The sequence below is a fragment of the Geospiza fortis genome, unplaced genomic scaffold (assembly GCF_000277835.1).
Source record: "Geospiza fortis unplaced genomic scaffold, GeoFor_1.0 scaffold111, whole genome shotgun sequence".
Classification (NCBI taxonomy): domain Eukaryota; kingdom Metazoa; phylum Chordata; class Aves; order Passeriformes; family Thraupidae; genus Geospiza; species Geospiza fortis.
Genome location: NW_005054321.1, coordinates 3,978,228 through 3,993,027, shown reverse-complemented (window position 1 = coordinate 3,993,027; position 14,800 = coordinate 3,978,228). Strand labels below are relative to the sequence as shown.

Here is a 14,800-nt window from a genome sequence, read left to right as displayed (position 1 = left end):
CCAAACTGCCTGCTTACTTTTATTTTATCTAATAAGTATCACTAAAACTGAGATCTACTAATCTGGTAGCTGTTCTGAGAACCTCTATCCTGCCTCCTACTATATTCCTTTGATGTTCTCCAAATTTTGGAGTAGGAAACCAACTCATCTGTGTCTTAAATGTGACTATTTAAAGAAGTGCTGCTCAATATTAATAAATTGTGCAGAATGGAGACTTCAGAGGATGGTATTTGGGTGCTTTCTTGATTTGTTTCTAATTTGGTATATATAGTAATACCAGAAGACAGTTTAACCCTACTAAAGAATTTTCATCTTCATCTACACATTTCTAATCTTACATCAGCTTTACAGTTCATTTGAACAAAATGAAATTTTTTAGTGAGTGGGCAGTGTGATTTTTTTTTATAGATTCCTAGGTTCTAACAAAAGACACATTTTTTCCACTTCTTTACAAAGGCTTCTCTAATTCTGAGATTTCCTAAGTCTGCCTTTTTCTGTTTCTATTGGAATATGACTACAAAGGTTTCTCTGTGTAATTGTCTTTCCAGGATTCATATAATTATTATCCATCAATTGGGCCCTAAAAGCTCTTTCTTTTCATACAGAGACATATTCTGAGGGTTTATTTTTTACTAAACAAGAGTATTTTCATATATTAACAAGTAAATACATATTTGAAACCTCATTCATATTCAAGTCAATCCTTGGTTCAAGGTTCACATTCTCTGCTAAACTCATTCTAGGATCAAGAAAGTTGAAGGAAAATTAGCAAACACTGCTATGCACAAAAAAAGTCAAAAACCCCAAAACAAAACAAAACTGAAAGACACACATTGGTTGTCAAGCAGAAAGAATAATCAATTACTGCTTCTAGGAGAATAATTTCAGAGGAATGAATGAGCACTTAAACTGGGGGAGAGGGGAGACCTTTCACACTTAAAATATATTATATTATAAAAGAGCTGAGTATACTAAGATGGGGGCTTTTGGGGACAGCCTGTGCCAAACCAGCTCAATTTTTTAGTGAACAGACAGTGAATTAAGGGGCAGACAAAGAAACAGAGGGGATAACAGACATGGGGAATAGTTACAAAAAATTTAAAAACCAAAGTTTAAGTAATTACAGGCAAAGGAGTTATACATTATATTACTCTATGTAATTATTTTTGGAGCACAAGTAATATCTGAATGTATCAACTGTGTTTACATATATTTTTGAGAATAAAATTTCAACAATAATGATCTTATTATTTTATTTATTGAAATAATAAAAAACAGATTTTGCCCAAGTTGAAAACTACTACAGGCTTTTGCAGAATTTCTGAAATGCTGGGTCTTTATTATTTAAAATGACTTCACTTGGCTTCAAGTTAAAACTAACTGCAAAGTTCCAAAACATTTGATTTTTAGGGTATTTTAAGTGTTGGAAAGAGTTGTTCCTGTTCCACTCACCGGTGCAGAATTGTCCCTTGGTCCCCTGGATCTCACCATCCTCCCCAGCACTTCTATGCCATCAGAACTAATATTCCCTGCTGCATTAATGGTCTTCTCACCCACTTCCTTGCAGTCAATAACAATCTTGGCCGTGGTCTTGCTGATAACAACGTGCAGCTGAGCAAAAGAGAAGATGCTTTAACACACAAAGGAGTGCATGAGATAAATGTGTTCTTTCCTTGGGAAAAGGAGGACATTTTTGAAATGATCTCCTAACTCCATGTTTGCTAATGAAACTCAAGGAACACTCCAAAGCAAATAACCTAGACAACCTCTAGAGGTCCCTTCCAACCCGAATTATTCTACAATTGTAAACTGTTGAATGAATTTAGTTTATTTTTCTACTTCTGGAACATCTACAAAGAAATTGGCAACTTACATAATTTATTCAATAAATAAATAATTTGTCCCAACAGAAGATCCACACAATGTTCATTTACCACTCAGATCCCATGGAATCTTTGATTTATGTGCTCATTCCTTGTATAGAGCATTGAATTTCATCATACAGCCATTATAGCCAGCCACATGCAGAAGCCAAAATTAAGCAGTAAAATTTAGTTTGTAAATTATACATTGACAGCAAAAGCTGCCATAGTGAAGTTTGCACACTGAAAAAAAATCAAATCACATCAAATGCAGTACAGAAAGCAGAGCACAACAACCAAATTCTTTCCTTCTGCCTTGATCACACTCTGTTGTCCCTCACTGATGCAGCAGAGACACTCCCAGTAGGAAGGACTAACTACAACTGTCCTGTCATGAGCAAACTCTCAGGGCTTTTGTTTTGTTTGTTTTGTTTAGGAAAGATCCAAACATCAGGAAAAAAAGTCAATGACAAAATTACCCTCTACAACAAATAGGTGCTATAATCCCAGTGCTGCTTCACCTGCTTTCAGAAAGAACGTTACAAGTTCTCAAATAACAAAAGAAAGTTCAACATGGCATAGCTCTTAAAATATTTTAAAATTACAACTGATGAAAAAATTATTTTTTCCTGGAAATTTTATTCTGAACGACACTGACGATCCAAATCTTAAAATGAAAAGCTGATTTATTTCTAAATTACTTTTCAAGATATGTATATTTAAATGAACTCTAAAACACAGGCAAAAGTATAAGATGAAAATTTAACACATCAGCTTCATGGAAAAAACTATTATTTGTTTAATGTTAATCTAATTCTGCAAAGAGATGTATGACAGTAAGGTAGGTGATGCAAAATACGTTTTTGGCAGTAATTGACCTCATGAAACATGATTTTGAAACACAAAAAACTCACAAGTTTTTATAGAGTGCTTTTTTTTCCCCTATTATCATTACTAACCTTATGAAAACTCCCATAAAATATCTTCCTTATTTCAGGACCTTCAAAAGTTACAGTCTGAAAATCTCCTTTGTAGTCATAGTTAAAGAAAGTCAGAGTTTTTCCACCATCTGTGTGAGATCAAAATTAAGGGCTCTGTGTTAAAGAAAAGTCCTGATACAATATTTGAAAGAGTCAATTTGCATTTAACAAAGCAGACCAAAGATGACAGCTCAAATGTTAGTAAAACACATTCATAAACAACACCCTGATCTGCAAGTAACAAGTTACATCAGAGAAATGCTCTTTCCTGGTTTGACAGGAAGGATGAACCAGCAGTTCTGAGTCTACCTCACCCATGTCTACCTGGTTCTACTCTCTCACTCATTCTCTGTGAGAGCTGGATGAGAAAAACCCTTCCTCAAGCTGGCTAAATGCCCAATTTCCACCTATTTCAAGGTGACAAACTGGCAGCTATCAAGAACAGGTATCACAGTAGCTTCATCTTCTCAACAGTAAAACCTTGTGAATTATAATCTCTGTTTCACAATTGTGAAAGTAAAAAAAATTAAAAAGTAAAGAAATGAAGAGCCACCAAGAGTTCCTGTCTGTGGTCCTAACTCTGCTTTTCACCAGACTGCATTTCCTCTACATATGCTCCCAGTACCATTGGCTTATATCAAGACAGATTTGATCAGAATCAGATTCAAAGCACTGGAAATCTTAAAAGCAGATGCGTACCTCACATCAAATTGCATCTAGTATAGATCCTTGGAATCCAGTTTAAAGCAGTTAACTCGAAATTTGACTCTAACTCCAAATTAAACTCAGTTAAATTGAATCTAAAAGCCATGCATTAGAAATTACTCCCGGCCAGATTCAGGTGGTTGTTCTGGCAGCAGATTGAAACACTGGCAATAATAAAGCTAGACACAGAATTAATCATTTGTACAGTTAAAATTGCTGATAAAACACAAAACACATACTATCTAAAATAACTCCAACCAGTGGTTCATATGCTTCATTCAAAATCTCCCACAGAGCAAACGGCTCCTGTGGCGTGTCCGGCAGTACCCGAAAGAGAAACGTGATGGTGTAATCAGAAGGGAGACCTTCAGGATGCAAATACCTGTGAGAGAAATAATCAGTCTTTGAAACTGAAACAACACTAAATATGGTGATTTACTCATCAGAATTTTGCTGGGCATGCTTTCTATTAGTCTGTATATTCCCTTATAAATCAAGACTGAGAAGCGATATAAGTGTCTATAAAATCTACTCAACTTGATAACTCTGAAAGAATGCTTATGAAGAAAGTAGAAGTCATTGTCTCCTTTGAAATTTGCAAAATTGACCTTAAAATTTAACTTTTTCTTTTATAATTTGACAATCAAATCAGAGGTCAGGAAGTAAAGCTGAAATGAATTATATTTAAAGATTTTAAAAAACAATAGCCACTCTCAAGACCTTTGAAATTGTCTGATTAAGGAGACAATGGAAACTGCTTGGAAGACCAGTCTCAATAGACATGTCCTTTGTCATTAAACCATTATAAATGGATTAAAATTAGGAGTGACAAGACTGTTATAGGAAGCTTTATAAAATATAGAGAATGGAGTTTATACATTTCAAAGCCAATACAAAAAAAAAAAGTGAAGTCAGAACAGATCACATACTGAAATACAATCTGGTTTCCTAGAATTTATGCAGAAGAAAGAGGAAGTTTAAGATATAAAAGTACTTCATTTTATGTAATTTCCAAAAATTCATTATTATCTTACTTCAAGTTGAATTTAATGTTTTGTTGTCAAACACCAAAGTGAAATATTTGGACAAGTGTCTGAGACAACTGAATGTATGTTAAATGTTAATTAGTCTGTTTCCTTAAAACCACAGTAAGGGGATCTGAAAGAAGTCTCAAGAGTTATTCAAACAATTTATTTTCCCCAGATATGATGCATTCCTTTTTAAGTGTTTCTGGCACATAGTATGAATCTTGCTGAAAAGAGATTTAACATGATATATTATCAATATATTCTGCACAGCGTCAGTAGATGATCAGATGTGATGTTACACTGCCCATTTCCTATAGAGAAAGAGGGGGAACTCAATAGATAAAAGAAAAAAGCCTTTACAGTGTGTCCATTGTAGAGAATGAAAGCCAATTCAATAAGCAGGGTTACAGAACTCTGTATAATAAGTTGGGGATACAGAACTCAAAAAGGAGAATAAATTTAATAGCATTCAGTGCACAGATGAAGTGAGAAAACCAAGTGGTATTTTTCAGACATACCTGTGGATCATCAAGAGAAAGGTGTTCTCTGAACCATGAAAAGGAGTGAAAGTCTAATGAAGCAGTAAGACTGGGTTGGGGTGGCAGCTAGAGAATCGCATATAAAGGCAGCAGATCAAATTAGAAAGAAGCAGAAAGAGAAAAAGAAGTAAGAAGTGTTAATCCCTTGGCATTTTAGTCCATCAGGGCCCAAGAGGAAACAAAACAAGGAGAATGGGGAACAGCACCAAGAAGTACAGCTCCAACTGGGACACAACAGGACAATCACACACTCTGATGATACCTAATATAAACCTTCAATTTCTCACTGTTTTTCTTTCTTATTTATCTTAGGTAAAGAATATTTTTCATTAACCTTCCCATGTGTAATCCATGAGAGCCACTGCTTCTCTCTGGTGCTACTTAAAATGGAGTGGGGGTCTGGACTGAGAAGACCCCAACACAGACACTGTTTGTACAAGAAACAGGATTTCCATCACTTCCTCTCTGAGGAATGACTGTAAAAGTTCAGTCAGGGGATTCTTCATGGCCTCCTCCATAACCCTCCCAAGACAGAGTCCCTGTGACTGAAAGATATCCTGCCTCCCTCTCAGGAAGGCACTAGATGGGGTTCACACAGAATCACTTCCACATAAGGGTTTTAATCTTCCCTTGTAACCAGTGGCTGGACACAGACTGCAGTAGAAGTGACTGAGGACAGTTGAAGCAGGTTCTCATTCTGACCCTTGCTTCAAGGACATGCTGAACTCTCTGAGACTTCAACCTGCATTCCAGAGGCGCCCTCCACAAAGTGCTGCAAACTGGAACCTGCCCAGACATGGGCCTGCATGAAATTGCCAGGTGTTACACAGACACAAGCCTGAAACAGGCTCATGGGAAAACCAAAATAGCCACTGGGCTTACCTACTTTTACCTGTTATTTTTGAATTAAACTGATTGAAGGGTCAGAGCACCAAACAGTTTTCCTATTCATCAGTACATCACAGATATACATCAGCACCTCTGCTCTTCTGACTTAAAAATACTAGTCCCTGAAATGAATAATTGCCTGCACTAGAAAATTATCTTCATGTGTTTTTTGAGTATTTATATGTGAATACATACTTTGTAGGCTGGGATACCAGAGCATCCTTGTGTAGTCTGTAACATGGGAAAACATTAAATGTACCAGGTTCCATGGAAACCCCTTCCACAGATGAAAACTCCTTTTCAACCAAACCAAACATTTCCATCATTTTAAATCCTGGAAGATATCAAACAGCATATTTTATTAATTTAAATTAATACTGCATCAGAGGATACAAAAAGAGACATTGCCAATTGTATCTAAGAGTTCCATTGCCTGCTAGCATGAAGGGAAATGTATTGCCTAATACTGTGAAAATAATGTAATGAAAATGATTCCAGAAATCAGAAACAAAAATGAACACAAAAATACTGTACCTGCAAAATTATTGCCATCTTTAACTACCAGTGGGCAGGCTGGAAAGGAAATAAAAATATATTTAAGAATACAAGAGATGTCCCACTGAGTCAGAACAATCATGCACTTAGACTTGAACTCAGCACTCTACCCCCAAGGGCAGCAAAAGGAGAGGCTGGGTAGGAAGGACAGGCAAACTGGCCACTTCCTACTCCATTCTGTCAATGCTTCTCAGGATCCCCAAGGGTTGTAGCAAAGATATTAAGGGGTGCTCCCTGTGTGCTCCACATAATATATTTGTATGGATTTCTTGTCCATTAATTTGTCTAATCCTCCCTATAAACCTGCCTTCACAACCTCTTCAGCAATTTCAAATTTGTTGGGAAAAAAAGCAACAAACTTGTTGCCTGTTGCATAAAATAAAGTATGTCTTATATGGGGATTTAACCAAGTGTTCCCTAATTCTCTATGAGCTTTTCCAGCCTAATCCATTTCAAGTTCAAGTACTGCAGCTGACATTCTCTGTACCTTCTTAAACTCCACAATAGTTTCCATAAGCAAGAGAAACCAGAACAATCCCTAAGATGTGTGCTCACATTTTAAATAGCTGCAAATCTAGTTTATACATTTCTTTTGGCAGGGAAGAAAGGCCACTAATATATTTCAGGAAAGGTGCCCTGGGAAATCAACAAGCCTAAAGCAGCATGTCAACCAAATATGGCACCCCAGGATACTCACATTTGAAGATCACTTTTAGAAAACAAGCACAAGTGACCAATAAAGGATACTGTTGAAAATTGTCAATGTTTAACATTCTTTCTACCATTGAAAGTAGAGCTCATGGTCAAAATCTCAGAACTGGTGGCTCACAAGCAACATTATTTTTACTTACCAGCTCTGACAATTCACAGTCACATGATAACTCACAGCCCTGTTCACAAGGACTCCTTACAATCACAAATCGTTCACATTGCCACACAGTGCCTGCTTCCTGGCTTATACACAAGGAAATACATTGTGGGCACATGTGAATTACTGACCAATAATCATTAAGTGTTGCTCTCTGGAATGTCTATTCCCTAATTTTCATAAAGAGATGGAAGTGTGACTTTCTCACAGATTTCAGAATTTGAGTGTGTTTTATGCTTTTACTTAGGCTACAACTTGTCTACGTTCATAACAAAAATGTTAATGATTGGATCTCTATTAATAAATTAACCACGTGACTTGAATAAGAAAGCATGCAGCTAGCAGTACTCTTACAGAGGGTTAAAGTAGCCTAGAAAATAAAATAAAGTAAAATTATCTTTTATGATTCTGAAATGAGTTTTTGAAAACCAGTGGTTGTATTCTGGCTTTATAGAAACAACCATTAATTATTTTGAAGTCACAAAACCTTCATTTCCCTTATCTTCTGCGGAAATACATTAGAATTATAAAGTCAGCAGTAAATTATAATAAAAAGATCAAGAATTTGTCTTAATAGAAAATTAATAGTTACAATTTCCCCAGTATTTACAGTTATTTTAGCAACAAACATAAATCAAAATGGCTAACTTGCTGATGCAGTTTCACAAACAAAAGTGATCAGTTCATCTTCAATCTTTGTAAAGGCATCAAAGTCATCCACGAAGAAGACATGTCTTTCACTGGGCTTGCTGCCAATATTAACTAACTCTGAATAGTCAGCATCAGCCACTCCAATAGCAAAAAAGGTAAACCCTGTAAAACAAAAAAGAACACTCCTGTGAGTCATTAATTTTGAGAGTGAAAATACAATATGAACACAACTGTATTTGCACTGACTCCTTTCCTGACTAAACAGCAACTTGGACATTTAATTATTACCCTATAGCATGAGAAAATTCAATTATGTAATCTAAAATAGAAGTAAAACATTCTCTGTGAAATATTTCTTCTGGCTATTTATGTTTCATTAGTTAAAGTTAAACCTTAAGTGTTTTCTTGAAGATATATGGCTAGTCAGTAGTTTAAAGTTTTAGCATACATTTACATACTTTTTAAATTTAATGCTATACTCTATTACACAAAAAATACCCATGTATCAAGTACAGAATAAATAAGAAATAGAGAAATTAATTTCCTGCAGGTTCTTTATGGATTTTTTCTGTGCCACGTGTTAGTACATATACTGTTTCAAGGCACTGCTGCCTCATGAGAGAACACTGAAATAAATGCATTCTCATTTCATCAGCAATTTAACTGCCCTGTTTGCATCTGTTCTATATATTTAGCATGAATATTTTTCAAAATATGAGCCTGACTTAAAGGATTTAAATCAAATGGAAACTGTATCCTACATGTTTCAGGAGCAACAAAAGAGCCATAAGTTTTTCAACATTTTCCTTTCCAAAAGAGATGAAGAAAAAACCTGTCTACATCAGGCTGAATATAGTTAATGGATATACTGTTCTAGCATGGCTCAGTCACAAATTTATTCCAGTCAAGCAATATTATCTTTAAGTTTGAATAAGGACCAGGGGCATTCATCACCTTCTGCAGAGCTTTAAGCATAACAAAACTTTGACTTAATACATTATAGCAAAATCTTCATGTCTCATCCAAGATCAGCACCTCTGTGCCAGCCTCCATCACAGATGCCCATCAGTACCTGCTCCAACCTATCTGCAGCCTCACTGTGCAGCACATTCCAGGGGAAATGGGAGAGGGGGAGTTGGGTGCCACATCCCAGCAACCAAACCTTCACAGAGCCCCATCTTCTCTGGAGGCCATTCCCAGTCCAGAAGCTAGCAATGCAACTGCAAGACTTACCTGAGAGATGAACATTTTCTGTTCAGCTCAGACACAAACTCCAATTTATTCACAAATACACCGTTTTCTTAACTGCTACTTAAAACAGGTCACGCAAGCCCAATATTTTGTCATCTGCTTTATTGATGAAGCCCCTACACTGAGCATCTAGCAACAAAACAAGGAGGCAGACAAGCTGGACAATTACATTTGGTTTCAGAAATCAGCGAAATGCACTGGGAACTTCATGGTTGTCAAAGCTAAAAGCAAATAAAAGGCACAAAAGTAATTTCTCTTCAGATCACCTCACATTAAGAGGAAGATAGTTTTTTTCTTTCGGTTTTGTGCCAGGTGGCACACTGTGCCCTTTTGGTTTTGGTATAAATTTCTACAACAATTAATCCACTTCTTACACTTACACTCACAACATGGTGTGGCTGCTTAAAGCTCTAAAATTGAAGCTTTAAAAAATTCCTAGAGGTAATTTGTGTAACATGAGAGCAGGTCAGAAACAGTATGAGAATTTTCAATGGACCTTTTGTGTAGAAAACAAAATAGTTCAATTTGCTCATAACCACTACACTACACTTTATAGATGACAATCCAAATTCTCAGGATCATATTCCCCAACTTCTTCATTCTGGGAGCAATTCCATTAACTAATACATGATTTTAGCACTACTGCCAAAATGAAAAATAATTCCATTAATCACCAAAAATACCCAGAATCTAATCATATCCTAGTGATATTCTGTGTTTTTCAGCACTTGATGTTTTCTTTAAAACTGAAAATCTGGAGCAAAGACTATCCTTACCTCATGCCCACATTTACTTAGATGCAATTAATGAGAAAAAAAGAACATGTGAGTTGTTTTTAAAAACACACAATTTACCATCTAGTTGCATTTCTCTGGAGACTTTGTTCACATCATCCTGTGATCGCCCATCAGTGATGACAACCAAAACCTTTGGAATGCCCCTTCTCATGCCTGCATCTCCTGTAAATAACATTTCTCGTGCATGTTTAATGGCTTTGCCTGCAACACAGAAGTTTACACTGACTGTGAGACAAATCCCATTTCTATTGGCTTCTCATATCATGTTACACATATGTAAAAAGAGAAAATCTGTTGTGTCCTGAGTGTCAATTTATTCATTCTGTATTTGTTAAAATCAAGATTTAGAAAAGTTTGATTTTGGCCATAATGTTTCAAGTTCCGACAGCTTCAGCCCTCCGTTTTTCAATCCAGAAGGGGAAGATCACGAACATGATTTGTGTGGGTGTCCTGGGTTCAGCTGGAATAGGCTTAATTTCCCTCTTTATTGCTGGTACAGTGCTGAGTTTTGGACTCCATATGAGGCTAATGTTGATAATGATGTTTTGGTTGTTGCTAAGCTGTGCTTACCCTGAGTCAAGCACTTTTCAGTGTCTCACTCTCTGCCCCTGAGCAGCTGCACAAGAGGACTGGAGGAGAGTGCGCCCAGGACAGCTGACCCAAACTGGCCAAAGGGATACTCCATAGTGTAGAACATCCTGCCCAGGGTATAAACTTGGGCACTTGGCCAGGAGGGGCCAATCCGTGCTCTGCAATGGGCTGGGCATCAGGTGGTGAACAACCATACTGAGCATCATCTCTTATTCGTGGAGTTTCTCTCCCTCTATTTGTTATATCCCTTTTTATTACTATTGCTATCATTGTATTTTACTGTGTTTCAATCATGAAATTGTTGTCTCAGCCCACAGGCTTTACTCTTTTCTGATTCTCCTCCCCATCCCACAGGCTAGGGGTAGGCAGTCAGTGAGCACTGCGTGGTATTAGCTGCTGGCTGGGTTAGAGATAGCAAAATTTTCCTGTTCTGGATTGTAGGGCACTGTCTACATTAACAACTGAGAATGTCATTGTAGTAAATGGAAAATTATTTTGATAATGCTGAAAGGAGATGCAATGCAACAGCTGCAAGAAATTTCTGTGAAGTCTGAAAATAATAAAACATACGATTTCCAACTAAAACAGATTTTAACTCTTTCAACCCTCATCTATAATTTCTTTATATCAGCAAGCTATTTTAAGGGATAAATTTAAATGCAACCTTAACAAACATCTTTCCCCAACCCAATCTTAAACATCCCACAGAGTCTTAACTGTCCTGGCTTATACCCAAACAGACACTCCACTCTCTCCTTTTTCTACAGTTTCCTACATGCTCTGCAAGCTCCCTCCCACCCTCTCCCCTTTATCACTTTTCTGCTCACTTGCCAAGCTGACTTCATATTACTCCCCATTCCACCTTCCACTACCCCCAAATTAACTTGCTTTAGCCCTCCTGCCCCGCTCCCTGCTCCCCTGATCCTTGCTATCACTGTTGGTCAGTGGGGTGAATATGCAGCAGTAGGGGCTGAAGTGTGTAAACTACAAATTACAAAGACTTTCTAATTTCAGAGCCCAACCCTTCATCTCCAGTGTGGAGACAGCATGCTATTACTGGTTTTGCAGTGATTAATTAAACCATTTAGCAAATGAGAAAGAAATACCACTTAGAGAAGCAGGGGGAAAATCTGCATTACAATCTCATCCTTTCTCACCTGTTTTTGTATTTCCTCCTTTGTAGGCTATTTGCTGAATAGCTTCAAGAAGAGTCTCTTTTGTTTTGTATGCATTCAATTTAAATTCTGTCCTGGGATCATCACTAAACTGAATTATTGCCACCTGTGCACATAGAAGATGTTCATTACAAAAGTACCACCCGCTGCATGAGCAAAAAGTAAGTGAATTTGACCACTTAAAACAAGGATTTATCTTGTAACTTTGCTTCATCTTTAAATTGAAGCCAGACTTTTTTCTTTTTAAAAAAGCTTTCAGTAAATAAAGTTCAATTTTACTCTGCAACTTTGGCAACCATCTAACATTTTCTGGTTTCATTTTGCAGCAAACAGGATGAGAATAGTAATACCCAGTTTGGCAGAAGCCCTCTCAGCCGAGCCCAAAAGCAAAATCCTGGTTACAGCTGCTCACATGTGTACAGTTACTCATACTCAGAACTGCTGGGACTTAATTCAGTCTCCATGAATTAATAACTGCACATAAGTAACTTAAGCCAGGGAGCAAGAGAGATTCAGGAATATATTTTGAAATATTGCCTCTGTCAAATATGACACTACTGAGTTAAGACTCTGTATCACAATACTGTACACTAAGACCCTACAACTCACAAAGCATATATTGATCTCCATATTCCATAAGTGGTGCCCCTGATTTAAAAGGAGCTATTATGTTTAAATTTGTGACAGTTTCTGAAGCACCATTAATTATATTCTGAAAAAATAGCTATATAGCAAGAAACAGTAAAAACTAAGTATTCTTCAGGGTTTGGACAAGTTAAAACTAATTTCCAATGAGATCCTAAACCCCATATTATACAGATAACATTTAAAGCAGTAACATATTTGCCAATAATATGTTCTGGAGCGCCTCTCTAAACAAATACATAAATGGAACAATTGTTGCAAATTTTATTTCAAGCACTGTAGATTCTGTAGAGTGTGTGATTCAAAAGAACAGAACCTTTAATTTTCCTTATCAATGCCATTTTTAGTTTATTTATAAATAAACACTACAAGTGCCAAAAGCATTAACAAACCTAAATGTCATTAGAATTAGAGAAGACTGAAATGATACTTAGCCCTCATGGTACGGAAATTTATACAGAGAATTTTAACATATGGTGTGCATAAAAATATATTGAAAAAAGATACTGACCTAGAGCAGTTTATATTTTCACTGAACTGTGAAATTATGTCAGTTACTTCTTGATTAATTTCACTTCTGGTCTAGTCTATAATACCCTGTCAAGTCCATGCACCCTCCATCTCTGCACGTTGATTACCTGTGTTCCATCAGGACCAATCTTATCCAAAGCTCCAACAGTGCTATAAAGGAAGTTAATTATCTTGTTCCAGATCAGCTTTGGCTGCTTTGCACACTGAGGAAGAAAGCAAGAATTTTGGAATTACAGCAATGCCTCAACTCAAAGATCTCAAAAATCACTTAAAAAAATGCAACCATCATGAAAAGCCCTTATTTAATATTAGCTAATACATGTTAGCTCAATGTTAGCTTTAGTCAACAGACCTGCTGGCATTGACCTCAGTGCAGGTGTAGAACCAGCTGAGCTCTGCAAGGGAGAATAGTCTGCACCAACAGATCCTATCACAGAACACATTTCAGTGGTTCTTTAAAGTCTGGCTTAACCTTTCTATTTTTATTTAGGTTTTTAAGTAAAGTCACACATGAACTTATACAATGCCAACTCCTAGCATGACACAGTAAGCAAGGTGACAGAATTTCCACTGTGGAGGTTCCCACTGGGAAAATATTCCATTCATAATGTTGCCCTAAGGTCTGCAGTGTCTAATGCACCTCAACAGCACTGTGCAGGAGCAACGCACGTTTCACCCATCCCATCTGATTCCAGCATGTTCTTATGCAAAACGGCCTGCAAGAGCTGTACACTGCTCACACAAGTTGCTCACTCTTTCATGGGAACTGGGAACCTTCAACACTTCACAGAAATCCAAGTCTATTGCTTGGGGTCAGAAGTAAACTGTCTCAAACCAAAGTTATGTTTTTCAACATATTTCATCTTCATATTTCATCTAAATCCAGAGACTGGGACAAATAGATATAAACCTGTATTTTTATTTTCTGTTGATTACTCCTTGGATAACAAAACCCCCTCATTATCTGCTCCTATGCAGTTCTAAACACACTCACATACAAGGTCTTTTTTCCCTATGCTTGTGGGTTAAATTCTCAATTTATACATGTCAGTTTGGTCCACAGACTTCAAGCTGATGTATTTGATCCTCAGTCTCCACCAATAATGCTCCTCTCACAGAAATATTATAAGCCTCTGTACAAAATACAACTCATTCAAATAATAATAAAAGGAAGTCTGCATTTAAAGAGGAGAGTCTGAATATGGCCCATACTTTTCACATTACCTAAAGTAGGCATATTTAAAAATAATGCTGCTTTTCAAGTTTAATTATCCTAGGATGTCTGCTTCAGTTGCAAACTGTGTATGGTTTAGGAGGTTTGGAAAAAGGAGGTGTCACATATATTAACCACCCTTCAGCAAATTTTAACAGTACAACAATGATGTCAGATTTTTGGCTCATTAAATTTAGGCCAGCTGCCTTAACAGTGTTTCTACAGCAAATGCCTCATGAGATCTGCTCCCCATAGGTCTAAAATACCATCAGAAGCAGAAAAACATTGCATCAACACTTTAAAATTACTAGAAACTCACACATGTAGCACTTACCCTCTTTTGCAGGTGGGATTGTAGGTGGTGGAGGTGGTGTTGAAGGTGTTGTTGGTGGTTGAGTAGGAAATGGTACTGGAGAATAAAAGAAGGAATATTCAAACACACTTAAAAGCCCAATATCTTTAATAAACAGCATTTTCTACTCATCTCCACATGAAAAAAATTCATTATCCCTAATCCACTA

At 36.8% G+C, this 14,800-nt stretch overlaps 1 protein-coding gene across 1 annotated transcript in view; it reads right to left on the bottom strand.

The window, feature by feature from the left end:
* COL14A1 (collagen type XIV alpha 1 chain) overlaps positions 1-14,800 on the bottom strand; it is a 113,016-nt gene that overhangs the window by 30,580 nt on the left and 67,636 nt on the right. The window contains 11 exon segments of the mRNA XM_031056746.1: positions 1,453-1,611; positions 2,822-2,931; positions 3,787-3,929; positions 6,198-6,336; positions 6,537-6,575; positions 8,074-8,238; positions 10,182-10,325; positions 11,873-11,996; positions 13,174-13,243; positions 13,245-13,269; positions 14,614-14,688. Coding sequence (XP_030912606.1) covers positions 1,453-1,611; positions 2,822-2,931; positions 3,787-3,929; positions 6,198-6,336; positions 6,537-6,575; positions 8,074-8,238; positions 10,182-10,325; positions 11,873-11,996; positions 13,174-13,243; positions 13,245-13,269; positions 14,614-14,688 — 1,193 coding nt within the window.